At 35.8% G+C, this 21,321-nt stretch overlaps 1 protein-coding gene across 1 annotated transcript in view; it reads left to right on the top strand.

Annotated features, from left to right (window-relative positions):
• Window positions 1-21,321, top strand: part of CBLB (Cbl proto-oncogene B) — a 192,615-nt gene that overhangs the window by 156,013 nt on the left and 15,281 nt on the right. Inside the window, exons 15-18 of the mRNA XM_087818138.1 lie at window positions 9,884-10,027; window positions 13,012-13,109; window positions 13,225-13,356; window positions 15,841-15,981. Of these exons, the coding sequence (XP_087674264.1) occupies window positions 9,884-10,027; window positions 13,012-13,109; window positions 13,225-13,356; window positions 15,841-15,981 (515 nt within the window). The remainder of the gene's footprint in view (window positions 1-9,883; window positions 10,028-13,011; window positions 13,110-13,224; window positions 13,357-15,840; window positions 15,982-21,321) is intronic.

The following is a 21,321-nucleotide window of genomic DNA, read 5'->3' as shown; positions in this document are numbered from 1 at the left end:
CTAAAAGCCTGTGTCTCAGGCTCTGTTTCTTTATGAAAGTTCTCGTGACTTCTTCAGGCATGGTACTAGTAAAACTGATTCTCATTCCTCTTCCTACAGTTTATTTTCTTCACATTTAATTATATACTCTGCTCTACTCTTTTCTAATTTTAAAAAGATTATAAGGTTCTGAAGGCAAAAACCTATTTTTGCATTCTCTGATTCGCCCATAACACCTACTGTTTTTGCTGTATAGCGAGTACCGAGAATACCTTGTTGCTTGGTCGATTGACTTTATTATCTGCTAAGATTCTCATTTCTAAGTGAAACTTTGAGAGCATCTGTACTCCTTTCTCTGCTGGTCACTGAACTCCCACTGTACATGAATGCAAAAGAAAGATAAGCTGGATACCAGCGCCCCAAAAGTTTACAATCTACTTTAAAATGAAGTTGACATACATTAAATCACAGGAGAGCATTATGCACTAAATTGTACAACTCTTCACTTTTTAGTTTTTATAAAAGCTTTGGGGAGAGGCTGTCACAGATTTTGTAGGTCAAGGATGTTTTATAGAAAGGATGGGTATTCCTGAACCATGAGGGTAGGCACAGCTGGAAAGACGGAGTGCTTGAGAAAAAGCAAGAGTATGAAATTGGACATCTTTCAGGGGACAGTGGAAAAAAGCAAATTGGACCATTCTCCAGTGGCAACTCTTCTTGGAACTGCCAGATATGTAGCAGACATAGAAGCTGGAAGCTTACACACATATTCTGTGTAGTAGGCTGTGAATCAGTAAGAGCATGTGATACTCTAGCCTCAAATGAACTCTGGAGATGTGTATATGTGCTGAATCATCTAAGCTCAGTTACCTTTGAGAATTCAGAGAACACCAGAAAAAGACGTAAATGAAACTTGCTAATTAAAGATTAAGTTTTCACATTCTATTTATTAAATTCTTATTTGCGAAGTGGGATAAGAGGAAGAGGTTGCAGTTTGCTCCATTTGTACTTAACAGTAAATACCTGTTTCTTTATAGAGTAAGAACAAAAAATTCGTAGTAAAATGTATTTATTGACTTTTATTAATACTTCAGTTTGTATGTGTGCATAGATATACTTTCTCCCTATTTACTCTTGGTTTTTCCCTCAGAAACAATGCAATTGCTTCACTTGACCAGAGAAATATTTTAGCAATGCATGCTTAACTGCAAATTAGTTTTGTATTTTGCATGCTGCAAATTAACCATAGTTAATATTAATAATACAAATGTTGGCTTTTAATGGCACATTTACCGCTCCAATTTATTTTTTTATTCTTACTATTAGGTAGTAGTTGTTCATTATAGAAAATTTGGAAAGTATATAAAAGAAAGAAAAAAATCAAATACATAAATACAGGTATATACATACCGCAAATAATAATGCTCAATTTTAACATTTTGACATTTTTTTCTTTAAGACTTTTTTACATGATTTAGATTATAGGTACAGATAATTTCATGCCCTCCTTTGTCATTAAATATTTAAATAAGCATTTTTCTTAATCTTTCACGTACTGTATTTATTGAAACCAGGATAGAATTCCAAAATGAACATTAAAATAAAATCAGACCTGGTCCCATACCTGACTCCAGCATTAAGTACTTGTCTGTCTCTGAACAAGGTAACTTCTCTGGGCCTCACTTTCTCCATTTGCTAAATGAAGGGATCCATTTATTTAAATGATCTCCAAAATCCTTTTGAGCTTCAACCTTTTAGGTTTTATGCAATATTTTTTAAAGGGTACTCATCTGTAGTGTTAATTGTGTATGAAATATTTGGCAGCTTGAATGTTCATTTATAGTTGGTCAGTTGTGTCCCATTGGTGAAGTTAGTATGAACTGGATTACTGTCCTGGTTGTTTTAATTCTTATTTTTTAATGTTTTGTCAACTATGGCCTCATTAGAGTTTATAACCACAGTACAATGAGTAAAGACCCTCAGCTCTGGAGGGTCTTTACTCATAGAACAGAGGTCTTGGCAAAGCGTAACTCACTGAAATAGGGAAGTTGGATGGATGTTCAAGTACCTATTTGCATATTGGAGTCTTAGGGCATGTTTCAAAATCAGGCCAAATCAAAACTACAAATTACTACCTAACATAGACTTTTGAAGTTCTCACAAATGTGGAAAGCCCCAATGTTGAATTCAGTAATGCCAAAGCTAGCATTTACGTTTAAATCTATACTGTGTTCTTGTAAATGTTTACTGAGGTGTAATTGTTAAATTATTTGATGCTATTTAGTTGATATGAAGCTGCTCTGTGATGGTGTTTACTTTTTTGTTAAGCTGTGTTTGCAGTTACGTCACTCTTATTATGTAATACATCTTGAGACCTGAAAGAATCTATAATTTATCTTTTAAAAATATTGTCATAAAAACCAAAACTGTACTAGTGTGTATGGATTTACTTATTTTTTCTTAAAAATGTTTTTTCTAAATGGATTCTATTTAATTAACATTGCCATTTACTATAAATATAAATTTTTAAATAAAAGCTTGAAATATAGGTAATTATTAATTTTGGTTGAGGGGGTAAAAATATTCTATGTGGATTATTTTTACTTTGTAGTGTAATTTTCACTAAATTGTATTTAATCTTGAAATAATTTGATATTTAAAAAATTAAACTAAATATAACCTGAAACAGTGAGGCAAGTGAGACATATTTGAAGAACAGCAAGAAGGGCATGTGGCTGGAGTTGAATAAGATACACAGGAGCTAAATCGCCTGCTGCCTTTAAGGCCATGCTAAGAACTTTGGCTTGGTTAGTTTTAGGACCCATTGGAAGATTTTGATCAACATTATGACATGGTGCCAGTTTGTTTTTGAAGATTTTCACTGGCTGCTCTGTGGAGAATTGTCTTTAGGAAAGCAGAAGTGGGAGCAGGGAGACTAGTGGAGACTTGCCGTCATCTGATGTGGTAGGCCAGTGAGACAGCAGGGCTCTGATGGGCACGATGCTGAGGGAGTCACAGGGTCAGCTTTGGGTTCCATTTGGATTCAGCAATACCTGCTAATAAATTGGATGTCTGTGAGGTATGACACTTACGTAGGTTTTTGGCTAAAAAAACTAGGTGAATGGTTGGTGCCATTTACCAAAGTGAAGATCAGAGAAGGGGCATGTGTAGGCATGGACAGAGGTGGTAAAATTATGAGATAAAGATCTTTTGAGTTTGGGATGCCTATTACGCAACACATATCCAAACAGAGATGTTGGCTGGCCATACCATCTAAGTTTTAAACTTTATATTGTATTCAGGTAAATATTTCAGTTGTTACTGTCAAGTTGGCTCCAATTCTGGCACCCTTATGAATGAGTGAACAGTCTCATCTTAGGGTTTTAAAGGTAAGAAAGGTAGAGGAAAATGAAGACTGGGAAAGAAAATGCAGTAGTGGTTTGACTTCTGCTGCCCATTAAGTCCTGACATGTGTGCTAAGGTTCGTGGTGTAACAAGTCACCAAATGCCTATGACATGTAAACACCTTGCAGGGAAACATTTCAGTAGTAGTATCTAAAGCTGATAAATTCACTTCTACGTGGCCTGTGCCAAATTTAGTAGATTGGTTACATTCTTAGACATATGAATGTAACTCAGTGAGATTTTTAACAATGTAGGGACATATATATTTAAAGTATCACCTTCAAGATAACTATATACCGTTTATCCCTGAAATGTTGGTGTTGTAGAAAACATGTTTAGAACATTTCTGTCTAGCAAAACTTTAGTAAACATTATCTGTTATTGGTTATTATAATTTTCTTTTATATACCAAACTGCTGGGGAAAATAAACTAGAAGTGTAGATTTGTGAATGCAGCCTCAACTCCTGCCCCCTTCTAGTGAGAGTCATCTAAGGGGTCCACACCTGGGTGTGTGGTTGTCTGTAAATAGTGGCCAAAATGGTCCATAGAGTGTAAAACTGTAGTTAGACCAATTTGATTGAAATGATGGGCAAATTCATCATAAAAAGTAAAGTTTTTGTTTTATTTTGCTTTATTTTTAACTAGAGCTTAAATAACAGAAAAAGGAAAAAGTACTAAGCCACAGAATCTATTAAAACAAGTATCACACGGTAATTTTTAAAAACTTAAGGGTAATGAGCCTGATGGGCTTTCTTCATCTTGTATATGGTGCACACCAGGCTTCCTTTCTCATGCTTAAAGCCAAAAGAGCAGCAAAGCATTTTCTGTTGTTGTTTACCTGAGGATTTCTGTAGGCAATGTGTACTTAGTTTTACATTAATCCAGTTTATGTTCAATAAGAAATTAGTATCACTGAGTTAAATATAATGTGGTAGAAACGTTTTTAATGGAAGGGAAAGCTGTAATTAAGAACCCTATTTTATTAACCTTAGTCAACCATAGGGAATGAACATTGTTGCCTTTTTGTCTTTGAACCAGCTTTCATTCTATTACCTTAAAATCTTTTTAAGGCATGCTAAGATGATGCACTATTTTTATTACTTTGCCTTTGGTAGATGGAAAGGCGCACTGTTATCAAGGATGGCAGTCCCCTGTAAATAACAGTTGACATGGTATAGAGGATGGTGTGGAATGGGTCCTTCTTTTCACTTTGTTCATTGTGACAGCGATGGAATTCTTCTTTCGTTGGTGGATCATGTAGAAATGTTTGTGCATTTGGGTATGATTCAGTATTTGAAACTCAGCCTTAATTTATAAATCAAAGTGATTATGCAGAAAAAAACTTAAGTTTTGTTTACATCTCCCACAGAACAGCTTGACTGTCCTAACATAGGTTTTCTAGTGTTTTGTGGGTGAATCTCTGGAACCTACTGTTGACACGTTGATAAAAAGAATTGAGGGCTGCAACTATATCATTTTAAACTAGTCTTAAACTAGTAGTGTGTGGAAAGGGTACAAAATAATTATGGGCATTATACTTCTTTTTATTTTAGTATTATAATTTCTAAGTTCAGATAGAATTGTTATCCCCCCCTCTTCTTTTGTAGGAAAATGACATTTGGAGGATGGCTATAATCTGGGTGGGGGAATGCCACTAATTCCACTAATCTTTCCTTCTCTCTGACTAAAAGCTATGATGGGAACTGATTTTAACATTAATCCCAGAAGTCTGACAAATCTGTTACCTGTAATTTATGATCACAAATAACTAGGTAGCCTTAGACAGACACGTGAGCCACTGGATTCTATTTAAAGATGCAATCTAAATTATATTTCTTACAGTGTCCCTCTCTTGTCCCACAGAGGCATATACCTACCATATATTCTCCATCTCTCCATGAACATATTGATCCAATTGATAGAAAATGTGTAGGCTTAGAAGAAAGTAATTTTATTTTCATATTAAGGGCATCTTCACATATTCCTCCACATTCAAGCATTTCTTATGTTTATGTAACATTTCTCTATAGGCTCAAACTAGAATTAAATAAGGCTTTGAAGGCATATTTGTTTGTGAAAGATGTTTATGGGCAATATCTTAAATGAGTTAAAATAAGTTTTAAATTTTAAAATAAACTTCCAGTTGTTAAAGCATAATTTATACACCATAAAACTCACCCTGTTTAATGTACAATTTTGTGAGTTTTAACAAATGTATAGTCATGTAATTGCCACCACAATCAAGATATAGAACTCATCACTCAGTAAACATCCCCATCTTGTGTGAATTTCTCTTCTTACCCAAACTCCTGGACATTACCAATCTGATTTATGTTCACAGAGTTATTTTTTCCCCAGGAGGTCATATAAGTAGAATCATACAGTATGCAGCCTTCTGAATGTGGCTTCTTTCTCGTGAGGGTGATGCATCTGAGATTTATCCATGCTGTCGGGTGTATCTATAGTTTGTTCATTTTATTGCTCAGAGTAAGTATTTCATGGAAAACACACCTCCACTGAGGAACATTAGGACAGTTCCCATTTTTTGGCTATTGCAACTAATGCCACTTTAAATATCATCATGAAGTCTTTAACGTTTGATGTGTATTGGAAAATTAGATTCTCAAGAAAGGTATAAGTTTCCTTGGCATTTATCTTTTTGATTGCTAACACAAGCCCCTAAAGGTGTTAGAAATAATACTGGTCCTGAATAAGTAAATTTAAAAATGTAACATGAAATTTGACTCTCCAATTTAAAAACAAGTCAGTGAAAATGCTTATGATTAAAATATATTATTAAACCTAATAATATACCACATTAACTTTCCTTGATGTCATGAAAGAACCCTCAAAATCAGTACATATATTACACGCCTCACTCTGATATACTGGGGAGATGACTTACATGTGGCTCATGTGCAATCATTTCACATACAGCTCTATTTGTGTTACCACTTCTCTGGACTGTGATTTCTCCGAGTTAGGTGTTTCCTCTGTTAGGACTGGGATAGCTACAAAAAAAGATAGACTAATATCCATTGAAGGTTCTAAAGATTCTGTTTTAATAAAATATTCTTTAATACCCTCTTTTCAGATATTCTTAAATAAAGAAACTTACATGTTGAAAACAAGCAAAGTAATATATTTAAAATGCTTTTCTAGGTTATGAAAGGATCCTAAAAATGATCGTTCTCTTTCCCTTAACTGCTTGGCCATGTATTTCTCTAATAAGCACTCATTATTTTCCTCTAAAAGCTAGTGGGCTCTCGCCCGGACACATACCATGGCAGGCCTTTGTTGACTCATGGTCTACCCTTAAGTATTTTGCAATTCACGACAGAAATAAAAGTGAGACATAGATGAATATATAAAAAATACAATGTCAGTGGACAAGCATACACTGAATACACACAATAGAAGGGACATGGTTGTGTCATGGGACAATGTCACAGGGATTCATGTAGAGAAAATAAAGCTGGAAGTTTCTACTTTGCTTTTTTTTTTTTTCTTCTGGAAAAGCTGGTGGACTGAGGTATTAAGAATTGTTCAACTGAAACCTATGTAATTTTATTAACCAATGTCACCCCAGTAAATAAAAGAATTGCTCAAATAAAGAACTGGTAGGGTGATGTTTGGAGGATGTTATATAGGTGAAGCCAATGGGATACGTAGAGGGTCACCCCTCAGAGTACACAGGTTGGGCAGAAGAAGGTTCACAGTTATTCGTGTGGAAAATAACACAATAACTAATAAGTAATAATGCAAGCATAAACTCCGTTTCACATACAACTGTAAACCTACTTTCGCCCCACCTGGATGCCTCACAGTAGGAATGCAGAATGCTGTAGAGGAAAGCACCTGCGAGCCTTCAGTTTCAAAATGTAAAACTCCCTAAGACCGGCGTTAGGTCAAAGGTGCGCATGACAAATGCATGTCACTCGCTGAGGGCTCAGGTAGCTGGCACACAGCGAGTGACGGTGCAGGTGCGGGGAGGCCGGCCGCGCATTCCCAGTGCCCTGCCCCGGGGACGACGGCCCAGCGCAGGGCGCCCGTGGACGCAGGATGGTCCCGCAGAGCTGGATGGCGGGTGTGAGCGGTCGGCTGGCCTGCGGGAGCCTCAGTGCGAACCAGGCGAACGGCACTGCTCATTTTACCCCTCGGGATCCTGAAGATCTCCCGTGAGCCAAAGCACCGACTGCAGGTTTGCCCACGTCCCAAACTTAGATATTTTCTCCGCTGCCAAAAGTGAACGTACATGATAACTAGTGAATATTCTTAAGCTAATTATCCTGCCACGTGTTTAGCTGCAGCTGAAACTGAACCTGCTTCTTGGATGGGTTTGTGAGGGGGGAAAAGAGCCCACGTGCAGTGACACGCACTGTGATGGTCCGCGTGAATTGACATTTCTCTTTCCGTGTTTCGTATTCAGCTTCTTTATCTTACTCGTACCTTCCCCTTCCATCACATTTATTATTAAGACTTTATTTTTTTAGAGGAGTTTTAGACTGAGCGCAAAATTGAGGAGAGGGTGCAGGGGTTTCCCGTAGCCCCTCCCTGTCGTGCGCCTGGCCTTCCCGGCTTTGGTCTCCATTCCTCCAGAAATACTCCCTCTGCTGATCTGCAGCAAAGAGGAAGAGTAGGGGCAAGTTACCGGGTGAGATTCTTTACCACTGAAGGGAAAATACAGTCAGACACAGCAGATGTGATTTCAAAGTTATCTGTTGTAGCCTCACCAGGCAGTGCTTGTTTAGAAGCTGGAATCTTTGGAGTCACCTGAAACAGGCAGGTGGTAGAATATCCCTGACGCTGATGCGGTTGGTGCATATTTGGCGAATAGGTCTTTTTCTCTTATACAGTATATATTTGAATTGCATAGGACCAAGTTTCATTACGAATGAAAGTATATTAGGGCATAGAAAGGATATGTATTTTTCTCATTTCATTTGCTAATAACACTCGTTCTGGGCCTTGAGTTAGCTAAATTAACATATTCCTGTTTATAAGAGTTTGTGGAAAGGTAGTGTTTGGAATACCTCCTCCGGTCCATGGAGTCATCGCTTTGCAGCCCATTTCCTCACAGGCCTTCATTTAGAATGTTCATTTGCCAAGGTTACACCATGGAAGGGCTCATCCTTAGTTTATTAATAAGGTCATTAGCTTGTGCTCTGGGCACTGACAGTGGACATTGCCACAGCATCACTGTGCTTTCACCCCGTGAACTGTCATTTGAATTCCAAGGTCGCTCAAACAAGAATTCAAAATCGGCACTGAAAAAGTCTCCAAAAATGGGTAAAATACACTTCTGAAAATCTTATAAGAAATGTTTCTTTAATCTCTCAACTTCCTAGAGACTCAGTTATGTTACTGAAATTTGAAAACCTTAAGGTTTTTCAAAATTTCGTCTTGTAATGGGCACAAAGAAAGCCCTTAAAATTGTTTTCATTCTAACTGTGGGAAGATATCAAAATGGAAAAGTGATTTCAGGCTTGCTTGATGGCTGATGTACCAAAGGCCTCATGCTCCCTCTACAGAAGGTGCTTGAAAATTGCAGTCACAAAGATTTTTTTTTTTTTTTTTTAATTTAATGAAATAGATTTGTCATGAGGTTCATGTTGATTAACTGAAAGCTCTGGCTCCATGTGTATCTCCAATGTCTTGTAAACTGGTTGGTTGTCCTAAAGTTGATAGGTTTGTGCGTTTCTAATTTGGTATTTTTCTCTTGCATCGGCAAGGGTTAAGCTCTAGTAACACCACCTGTGAAAAATAGTAGGTTTTTGTTTGCTTGGCTTTGTTTTATTTATTTACTCTCATGGATGCTTGAACATTTCTTTTGATGTTAGGTGTTCGTCTTACTTAGCCAGGGAATGTAAGCCAGAAAAAATAAATGTACTGTACCTCAACAACTTAATCAGTCCTCTCATTATCTACTTCCAATTCTTTCAGTCATTTTTAGTTCTTGTTGTATTTGGGGGGAAAAATTAACAATTAGAATTATGACTTCACAGGAAGAATTGTTTCATTTAATTAAGCTGAATTTTTTTCAACTATAGGCAATATTCAAAAGAGACAGAAAGTTTGACCTTTCTGTAAAAACTTCATTAATATATTAAACCCACCATGCATATATGATTATATATATATATATCTTAACTTACTGGAACAAAATGTTAATATTTTAGTAGTTTTGTTTTGAATAATTTTATGCATTTTCTCTTACAACTCCAAGACCATTTCATTTGACAGGTTTACTAGTTTTTCTTACCATGCCATTTAAAATTTTGAATATAACAATTCTTTTATTTCAACAATGGAGTTTTAACAGAAGATTGCAAATCCTTTCATTTGTACTTAGCTTAAGAACAGCCCTTCTGATGTTACCCTGTAATTGAAAAATGAATACATATGACAACGTAGCTTCTTTAACTTGAGTATGTCATATTGGACTTGTTCTAAATTACAATGCTTACACTAGACTGGATTTTTTTTCCCCTCTGGTAGGTGTACTGGTCCATTAGCAAATTCTCTTTCAGAGAAAACAAGAGAGCCGGCAGAGGAAGATGACGATGAATATAAGATTCCTTCATCCCATCCTGTTTCCCCGAGTTCACAACCATCTCCTTGTCATAATGTAAAACCTCTTAGGTAAGACTGTGGGCACCTTTTAATCACCTCACATCTGCATCAGCATCAGCATCATCATTTGTGGTGTTTGTTTCTAAGCAATTAAATCATATCTGTTTATTAAAAATCCTTGATTTTTTGCTCAAAGCCTCTTCTTTCTATATACTGTTTTCTGAATTAGTTTCAGAGAAAACTAAAAGGTACAGATTTTTCAGGAAGTCATTTGACTAAATTAGTTGACTAGTAAGTCTATTGGGACACTTTATTGCCCCTCTCTCGCCCCAAAAACAAATCATACTCTGATAAAACTTTGCTGTAGGTTACCTATAGTGGTGATTAATGCATGAATTTTCAATAAGCTATTTTCAACCCATTTTATCAGTTTAAAGTTCATATCTCATGAAGAAAGATTACGGCTTAGAAACTGAGGTATTTTGCCAACCATCCTTAGAATTTTTCGTCATAATGTAAAAAGGTTACTATAATTTATGATCATTTCCCAACTTGATATGCTACCTCCTTCTAGTCAGATCTTGAAGGAAAAAAACACACTGAAATTGTTTCTCTTAACTGCTTTTTATCAGGTCCTATTTTACTTTTGCTTGAATCAAATAAGAATGTGAGGAATAGTATTTTTTCTTGTGTTATTTATTTTACTATAATAGAGACATTCTTGATCTTTGAAATAGCAGTTTCATTGATGTAAGTTATTAAAAATGGGTTTTGTGTATTGAAATATTAGTTTGTCTATAGGTAGAGGGATAATTCTGCATTTATGTAACTGAATTAGTAAGCCATAACATAATATTGTTTATTTTTTAGAAGACTGACATATGTGATGTACTCAATAAGTGAAATCGCAGTTTCAAAACGTACTTTCTAAGCCCCAGTTTTCTTTGTATAATAATATCCCTGGAGCCATGCTGGGAACATAGACTAGGGTTCAGCTGCTGCTGGTGGCCCAGCCTTCTGCCTTCCAGTATCTCTTGATAGACTGAGAGATAGGAGAGCCGTTGAACACTTCAGTCATCTCTGTCATCTTTACTTAGTGTACCATTTCCTTTTGAGGTCAAGTTAATCAACGGAAAGCATTTTATGTGTGTAGTGTTCCCTTTTCAGATGAGAAATCTAAAAATGTTTTAATGCCTTCGAGTATCGTACTGAGGTAGAAAATGCAGTGCTTGGAAAAAGAGAACCAAATCTTCATTTTAACTAGAAATCTGTCTTAATGAGTGATCCTGGTTAGAATTATCAACATTCTAGAGATATTAACTGGGATTATTAATATTCTGAAGTCCAGGACTTCATATTTCAAAGCAAGGACCAAAGTATTTCTTGTTAATTGCTGGTGTTTAAGACATTTGCTTCTAAAATAGTATCATTGAGAAGACAAATAACTGAGAGGCAATTTGTTGTATCAGAAGAACCAAATGTCTGCTTATATTAGAGAAAAAGTTTTTCCATTACATCAAATACAACTTGTTACAATATTCGGTTCCTTTGACTCTTACAAATGTGAAGTAATGTTTAAAAACTGAAATAAGATGAGCTTTTTCTGTCCACATGGTATCTCATTATTTTTCATTGCTGGAGAAGTGAGGGGTATAATTTTAATACTTTAAATTTTAATTGTCACATCATATTGGATGAGCTATTTGGTGGCAGGCCTCCCAATTCTAGAAAATAAATTTGAATTATGACCACTATTACCATCTTTGTACTGTTATAGAGAAGTAATAAATGTTGATAATCCCTAAACTTAATTGGAGTACATTTTTTATCTAATTTGTTCTTGGAAGCTGATGGATGAAGTATCTTCTTATGTCCTCTACAAAGCACTTTTTAAGCTTAAACAGTTCTTTCTCCTCTGTTCCACCCTCCCCTACCCCTTGGAACATCAGGAGAGGTAAATTGTCAATAAGTGGAAAAAGTTAAACAGTAGATGAATAATTCAGTTCAGTTTCAGTAAAAATCCATCATTATGAAAATTCAATACATGCTAACTATTTTTAAATGAACCATCTCTGGCCCCTTGAAGAGAGGGTGGCCGCCAGAGAGAATGGAAATGAATTTCAGATGAAGCACTCTTGAAATAACTATTCAAATATCCACTATCTCCTCCATTATGTATGTACTTCTACTTTGCCCCAAGAATTCGGAGTAAACTAGAGAAAAGTAAAATATAAACTCTGCTTTCTATATAGCTCTTTGTGAGAAGTTAATGAGCAGAGTTCATTGTTACACAGCTATGTTCTGAAGACAAAACATGCTCTGTGTTTTCTCTTCCTGGTGCTGTCTTCCCAAACCCCAATTTTATCCATTATGTTCGTAGTAGGATTTCAGCAACAGAAATACTTTTTAGTAAGTATCTTTTATGGACACCTAGATCAAAATATTTGTTGTGTACTCAAGACTTTTGCTAAAGTAATTTTTGTACAGTTGTCAGAAGTGCCAGCGTTTTGTTCATGGCAGCAGAGAAATTATAGACTCTAGGTATCTGAATATGCCTATCAGAATTTTAATGCAATTACTGATCATTTAATAATTCTCCATTTTTGATGGGCTCTAGTGTAGCATAAGGAGAGCTTAAATTACAGAGATAAAAATATTTTATTATCAACATATGAAATCATTGGGACTGTTAACATGTTTTCTGCTTTATTACATTTTTTTCTTCAAAAAGTTAAAGTATTAGTGAACTCTTTCAAAACATGTTAATTTCAAAGGTGTATTTTGAGTAGCAACAATTTTTGTGACCATTGTAATCTTTGGTTATACTAAAAAAGAGATTTATATGTTTTCAGTGGGTTACTTCTGCTTTATAAAAATATTTAAGAGTATCTAAATAATATTTACTTGTGCTTTTTCCAGAAAAGCAATTTAATTATATTTATTTTCAAACTTTAGTATATGAGCTGGGTTGCTAGTTCCCATCACCCTCCCAAATGACGTTTGCGTGGAAAGTGATTACCCTTATGACTCTTATCCTCTGATCTCCGCTTTAGGTCTTATGATAACGGTCATTGTATATTGAATGGAACACATGGTACAACTTCAGAGATGAAGAAATTACACATCCCTGAGTTAGGCTTATATGTAAAGGGTATGTATAATAAATATTCTCTCTGTGTTCTGCATCTTAATGGTCAGAATTTAAAGGCAAAATTCCCTGCCAATGTTGAACTGAAAATACATTAAGATTTTGTGTTATCCTCTAGGAGATGTTTTTGATTCAGCCTCTGATCCAGTGCCATTGCCACCTGCCAGGCCTCCAACCCGGGACAATCCAAAGCATGGCTCTTCACTCAACAGGACGCCCTCTGATTATGATCTTCTCATCCCTCCATTAGGTTGAAACCTTTAAAAATTTTTCTAACGAGCCACCCTGCCTCCTCTTTCGCTTTAATATCTGAGTTATCAGAAATCAGAGTTCAATGTAATGCAGACTCACTAGGCTCTGAATCCGTCTGAATTAGAACGGATTCTTCGGGTGATGGTCGCTCTCAAATTCGTGTGACCATTATTCCGTCTAGATGGTTGAAGCAGTGTTGTTAATAGCTGGCCATCAGTCAGGACTTTATCAAGTTGCATCTTCATGTACTAAATGTAGTCTTCAGAAGTCTGTGGGAGCACTGCTCAGGCACTTGTGTTCTCGTAGATTGGAAGTGTTCACATGACTTTATCTTCAGCACACAACTCTTAACGAGTATGTATTGTTAACTTCAGCGTAAAACGACGCAGTCCCACTTGTTACATTATGGAAAATTATACACACACACACACACACACACACATATAAGATCTGTCTTATAATCATTGCAAAGAATTGCAAAAAGCACATGCAAAGAATCTAAATTTCTTTGTTTCAGATTTTAATACGAAGAAGTATACTATTGTGTGTTTGGTGTGTGTACTTGTGTGGAGGTACACACAGCTGTGTATGTATGTTAAAGTTGGCTGGCTGAGTTCATTCATTCTAGGTGGGAAGCTGCTCACCCTATTTTTAGAGGAAGACAATTAGAACCTTCACACACACTAAGGCTTCACAGTAACAAGTCACCATAACGTAAAATAATGTATGATGAGGTCCCTTTATAAGCTTCTCTGAATTACTATACTCCAGAAATGTGACATGAACCTTTAGCTTTTTTCCTCAAACACCATCAGCCAGTGTTTCCAGCTATACGACTGCGGTGTCTTCTACTCGCCTTTCTTTCTGTTTTGCACTTGAGGCCCCTCGGTCCTCCCGTCGTTCACTGCTTTGTTCTCACCTGGGGGACTGCGAGCCTTCTGCCTTCTTCCTGCTACACCCTGATTTTCACCTGTTACCCAGGCCTTCAGGATCTAGATCAGCACTGTCCGGCAGAACTTTCTGTGGTGGTGTAAGGGATCTTTACATTCACATATGTGATCGTGGAACTGAGTTTTAGTTCAATTTATACTAAAGAGCTACATGTGGATGGTGACTACCATATTAGACAATGCAGACGAATGCTCCAGCCTGTCTTTTTAACCCTGCCTTCGTGTATCTCATGCTTTATTCGTACTGTTGGCGCTCTCTAGAAAATACCACCTTCCCATTTGAGAAATATTTTTGAGCCACTGATAGCCCAGACCTTTCTGTTCTTGGTAACACCTTGCTGAATGCTAGTTTCTTTCTCTTCCCTCTTAAAATGAATATATCTATCTGTGGGGCCTTGAATCATTTGTGAACTTTTCTTAGATCTCCTTGTGGAATCTGAGCTCCTTGGGTCAGGGCCTTATGACTTTGATCTTCACATTATCTATGTGCCTAGCATGGTGCCTGATACTTAGAGGCTGAAAAAGGATTTGAATGAGTAAGATAATTTAGCAGATAGCTGAAGGGTGAAGTGATAGCAGAACTACCTCTCCTATACCTTTAGATATCTTGTTAGAAAAATATTTATGATCATTAGAGAAAATATTTTCAGTATTTTTTGAAAAGCAAGCTGGATGAGTGGTAAAACTGTTTTCTTTAAGTATACATCTATGTTTGTCATTAAATTTAAATACATGTGTGTTTTTATTACTGGAATATGTAGCTGTTTATTTATATACTGTTTCATTCACAAAGTATTTGAGATTGCTTACACTGCAACTTTTATATTTTTTAAGGAATCAATATAAGGAAAATATGAGTAGAATAGTGTATGTGGCAGGGGAAAAATAGACAAAGCATGCTGCGGTGCTCTTTCTGTAGTTACTAAAAACTGGGAAATACGCAAATAATGAGAAATATCTTTGGGATCACAAAAGGTAGTTCTATATTTAACTGTTCCTCTTTAGAGATACTACCCTCCTGTAGGTGCATTTGCTGTATATTTTTACAATGAAATATATGGAGTGTTAGCTTCAATAAATTAAAATCTAGTGGAATAAACTTTGAAAGATAATCTATTCAGTGACATTAAATTTTTTGTGCACAGTGTGATTTTCTAATTAGAGGCTGTTACACAAAGAATTATGTTTTGATGTTGTGACTTACAATTTTTAGTTGAAATTCTAGTGTCTTAATATTATAAAGTTTACAGGTGAATAATAAGCTGTTTCATAACCTGCAGTGCTTTTTAATAGAAAGACCTGGGAGATAGAAAAAGTTTGTATGCACATGTGTGTTTGTGTCTGGCTTGCTGCTCTCCAAACTCCCACAAAATAATTAGTGCCCATTATCAAAATTGGTGAACAGCTGGATAAACACTGCAGGTGAAGTTCTTTATAAGCAGCAAGAGAAAATCAATCATTACTTTGGCCTGATACTGTGTTTTGACCAATGAAAGTTCTGCTCTTGATAACTAACCTTTCTTTAAATGCAGGTGAAGGTGCTTTTGATGCCCTCCCCCCATCCCTCCCACCTCCCCCACCTCCTGCAAGACATAGTCTCATCGAACATTCAAAACCTCCTGGCTCCGGTAGCCGGCCATCCTCAGGACAAGACCTTTTCCTTCTTCCTTCAGGTAGGAGAGAAAAGCCAAGGAAAACTTTTCACTTAATGCAAAAATATTTCTAAGGTCATACTGTCAAACAGCTTTCTCTCTCTCTGGCAGAAAAAAAAACAGGGTGGGGGAAATAGCAGTTGGGTAGGTTTGTTTGTCACTTGATTGGTTCGGTTGCAAAAGGATTACAAAAATGGCAAAAGCAATAAGGAATAATAGAATTTAGAAATGGTGCTGCAGACATCATCCAGTCCAAATATCACCCTTATAGTGCAAAGGCATCCCTGAGAACTAGAAGGGCTCTGTGATTGGTCTAATAGTGATGGGGACAACGTTTAGACTTGGTGTCTGATTCTGAGTAATTTTTTCTAGTAACCTTTAAAAATTTTGCTACATATATTTAGGAGCATGATTTTGTTCAAAAACATAATATCTTGGTAAATTACATTGTTATAAATAACACTGATAAGTTTTTCTGAAATATCTTCATTTTATTGTTTTGTTACTATTTTTAAGTAAAATGTAAAGAAAAATCAGATCATTAGTAACAGTATTGAAAAGTATTCACGGGGATTTGTTGACTGTGACCTTTATAAAGCATTATCATGTTGTGGCTGCCAAGGAAGCTCATGCTGTTTGAAGGTTGCACCCTCACAGAGTTCAGATCCAAGGAGTGAGGTGAGGTCCTCCCCAGTGCTCAGAGGCCTGGAGACCACTGTGTTCAGGTGTTGAAAGATTGAGTGAGGGGCTAAAGCAGTGCTTCTGAAATTGTGGTCTTCAGCCCAGCAGCATCAGTATCACCTGGGGACATCTTTAAAATGCAGATTCATAGGATCCACCCAGGATTTACTAAATCTGGGAGTAAGACCCAGCAATTTGTTTTCATAAGCCTCCCTCATGGTCTGATGCATGCTCAATTTTAAGAATCACTGGGTGGGGATATTCCTAGAAGTGTGCAGCCAGTTTAGTAAAGGGAATTCAAACCACACCATGTAAACTACAATAAGTTAAAGGAGCTGAGGATGTTTGTCCAAGAAAAGAGAAGACCTTGGATATTTATTTATTAGAGTTGTCTTCGATTATAGTATTGGTGAAAGAAGGATTAGAGTCCTTCCAGGTCTTCTGCTCATTTTTAAATATGATTTCTTTTTTTGGTGTTAAGTTATATGAGTTCCTTATATTTGTATATCGTACGTGAATATATATTGCTATTCAGTAAGTTGTCTTTTCATTAGCTTGATGGTTTCCTTCCCTGTGCAGAAACTTACCAGTTTGCTGTAGTCCCATTTGTTTAATTTTCTTTTGTTTCCCTTGCCTGAGGAGACATATTCAAAAAATTATTGCTAAGATCAATGTTATAGAGTTTGCTTATGTTTTCTTCTAGTTTATGGTTTTAGGTCTTACATTTAAGGCTTTAATCCATTTCAAGTTTTTTCTTATATGTGGTGTAAGAAAGTGGTCTAGTTTCATTTGTTTGCATGTATCTGTCCAGTTTTCCCAACACCGTTTATTGAATAGACTGTGTTTACCCCATTCTATGTACTTGCCTCCTTTGTCATAGGTTAACTGACCATAAAGGCATGGATTTATTTCTGGGCTCTTTATTCTGTTCCATTGATCTATGTCTGTTTTTATGCCAGTGCCATGCTGTTTTGATTATATAGCCTTGTAGTACATATAGATTGATATCAGGTAGCATAATACCCCCAACTTTGTTCTCTTAAGATTCCTTTAGCTATTCAGGGTCTTCTGTGGTTCCATATAAATTTTAAGGTTATTTCTTCTAGCTCTGTGAAAAATGTTATTGGTATTATCATGGCAATTGCACTGAATCTATAGATTGCTTTGGGTAGTATGGGCATTTGAATGATGTTCATTCTTCCTATCCATGAACATAGTATATGCTTCCATCTATTCATGTTTTCAGTTTTGTTCTTCAGTGCCTTATAGTTTTCAGAGAACCGGTATTTTACCTACTTAGTTAAATTTATTCTTAGCTATTTCATTCTTTTTGATGTAATTGTAAATTAGATTGCTTTCTTAATTTTTCTTTCTGATACTTTGTTACTGGTATATGAAAATGCAGCCAATTTCTGAATATTAATTTGAATCCTTCTTTATTAAAGTTATTTATTAGTTCTGATAGGTGTCTTTGGTGGAATCTTTATAGAGTTCTTTATATAGAGCATCAAATCATCTACAAATGATGACAGTTTTAGTTCCTCCTTTCCAATTTGGATGCCTTTTATTCATTTTTTTTGTCTGATTACTGTGGCTAGGACAACCAATGAAAGTGGGCATCCTTGTCTTATTCCTGAGCATGATGTGTTAGCTGTGTGTTTGTCATATCTGTCCTTCATTATATAGTTGAGGTATGTTCCCTTTATCCCTTCTTTGCTGAGCATTTTTGTCACAAAAGCATGTTGTATTCTGTCAGATCTTTTTTCTGCATCTATCAGTATGACTTTGTACATTTTATCCATTTTGTTCATGTGGCGTATCATAGCAATTGGCTTTTGGATCTGAACCGCCTTGTATCCCAGGAATAAATCTCAGTTGATCATGATGGGTGATCTTTTTAATGTATTGCTGAATTTGGTTAGCTAATATTTTGTTGAAGATTTTTCATCTATGTTCATCTGGGATATTGGCCTATAATTTTTTTTTTTAAGTGTCTTTGTCTGGTTTTGGTAACAGGGTAATTCTGGCCTCGTAAATGAGTTTGGGAGCCTTCCGTTCTCTTCAGTTTTTTGGAACAGTTTGAGAAGCATAGGCATTCAATTATTTTTGAAAGTTTGGGAAATTTACCTGTGAAACTGACAAGCCAATCAGGTGTGTTGATTATAGGGAGTTTTTAGATTACTGATTTGATTTCATAGTAGATATCAATCTGCATAGATTTTCTGTCTTCTTGATTCTGTCTTGTAGGATCGTATGTTTCTAGGAATTTATCTGTTTCTTCCAGGTTGTTCAGTTTGTTGGAATGTATTTGTATTTTCTTATAATTCTTTGTATTTCTATAGTGTCTGTTGTCACTGCTCCTCTTTCAATTCTATTTATTTGGGTCTTCTCTGTTTTTTTCTTAGTGAGTCTGGTTAAAGGTTTATCAATTTTATTAGTCGTTTCGAAGAACCTCTTTATATTGTTTTTTAGACTATTTAGATTATTCCACTGTGATCTACTCACTTTGGGCTTTGTTCATCTTTTTCTAGTTCTTTTAGTTGTAATGTTAGATTGTTTATTTGAGGTTGTTTATGTTTCCTGAGTTAGGCCTGTATTGCTATATATTTCCCTCAGAACTGCTTTGGCTGTGTTCCATAGATTTTGCGGTCATTGTGTTTTCATTTGTCTCCAGGCGCCTTTTGATTTCTTCCTTTATCTCATTGTTAACCCATTCATTGTGTAGTAGCATGTTATTTATCCTCCAGTGTATTTGTGTGCTTTTCAATTTTCTTCTTGTAATTGATTCCTAGTTTCATACTATTGTGATAGAAGATGCTTTATTGGACTTTAGTCGTCTTCAATTTATTGAGAGTTATTTTGTGGCCTAGCATTTGATCTGTCCTGGAAAACGTTCCATGTGCACTTAAAAAGAATGTATAGTCTTATGCTTTTAGGTGAAGTGTCCTAAAAATATCAATTAAGCCCTCTGGTATGATTTGCCATTTAAGGCCACTGTTTCCTTGTAGATTTTCTGCCTGGATGATGTACCCATTGATGTAAATGGGAAGTTAAAAAGTCCCTTACCATTACTGCATTACTCTTGATCTCTCCCTTTATGTCCTTCGTATTTACTTTATATTTAGGTGTAACTATGTTACATGTGTAGATGTTCACAAGAGTTTTATACCTTCTTGTTGAATTGATCCCTTTATCATTATGGAATGTCCTTTTTGTCTCTTGTTACAGCCCTTGTTTTAAAGTTTATTTTGTCTGATATAATTATTGCTACTCCAGCTTTTTTTTGGTTTCCATTTGCATGAAATATCCCTTTACTTTCAGTCTCTGTATCTTTTAATCTGTCTCTTGTAGGCAGCATATGTATGGATATATTATCTATTCACCCACACTATGTCTTTTGATTGGAACATTTAGTCCACTTACACTTAAATTAATTATTGGTAGTTATGTAGATACTGCTATTTAATTGTTTTCTGTTTTTATAGTTTTATATGCTCCTTATTCTCTTGCTTTTCTCTCTTGTATGGTGATAACTTTCTATAGTGTTGTATTTGGATTCCTTTTTCTTTATCTCTTATAGATTTTTGGTTTGTGGTTACCATGTGCTTCATATTTATAACAGGCTATAACCAAACTATATTTATAAGTCTGTTTTAAGTTTATGGTTGCTTAAGTTTGAATGCATTCTAAAATCACTATCATTTTTACTCAGCCCTACATGCTTATATTTTGTCATTATTTTTCGCTACTTTTGTGCATATATTTGTGTGTACCCCTTAATTTATTGTTGTAATTATGCATGATCTTACTTTTGTCATTTAATGTTTGTACAAGCTTTACAGTTGGTTGATCCATGGCTTTTCCTAAGTGTTTGCCTTTGTCAGTGAGAATTTTTTTCTTTCCTATATTTTCTTATTCATATTTTTTATCTTTTCTTTTCTACTTGAAGCAGGCCTTTAACATTTCTTGTAATACTGACTTAGTGGTGATGAACTCCTTTAGCTTTTTCTTGTCTGGGAAACTCTTGACCACTCCTCTGATTCTAAATGAAAGCCTTGTTTTTCATCGCTTTGAATATTTTATGCCATTCCCTTCTGGTGTGCAGAGTTTCTGTTGGAAAAACAGCTGATTATCTAATGGGAGCTCCCTTGTATGTGACTGCTTTTCTCCTGCTGCATTTAAGATTCTCCCTGTCTTTAACCTTTGGCATTTTCAATATGATGTGTCTTGGTGCAGGCCTCTTTGGGTGTGTCTGTTTGGGGCTCTCTGTACTTCGTGGATTTGTATGTCTGTTTCTTTTGTTATATTAGGGAAGTTTGGGGTCATTATTTCTTCAAATTGTTTTTAAATCACTTGCTATTTTTCTTCTTCTAGTGCCTCTTTGATGTAAATGTTGTTACCATTGATGTTGTCCCAGAGGTCCCTTAAACTGTCCTCATTTTTTAAAATTCATTTTTCCTTTTGCTGTTCTGATTGGGTGCTTTTCACTAGCTTGTCTTCCACATGGCAGATTTGATCCTCTGCTCTAATATATATTTCATTTCAGTTACTGTGTTCTTCATTTTGACTCATTCTTTATTGTTTTCTAACCCATTTTTACCTTTTCTACCTCACTGTTGAAGTTCTCACTGAGATCATCTGTTCTTCATCTGTGTTCATTGACCATCCTTATAACCAGTG

Source organism: Miniopterus natalensis, chromosome 6 (genome assembly GCF_054644295.1).
Source record: "Miniopterus natalensis isolate mMinNat1 chromosome 6, mMinNat1.hap1, whole genome shotgun sequence".
In the NCBI taxonomy this organism is placed as follows: Eukaryota; Metazoa; Chordata; class Mammalia; order Chiroptera; family Miniopteridae; genus Miniopterus; species Miniopterus natalensis.
Note: the sequence above shows the minus strand (reverse complement) of the source record. Positions and strands in the feature narration are given on the sequence as shown.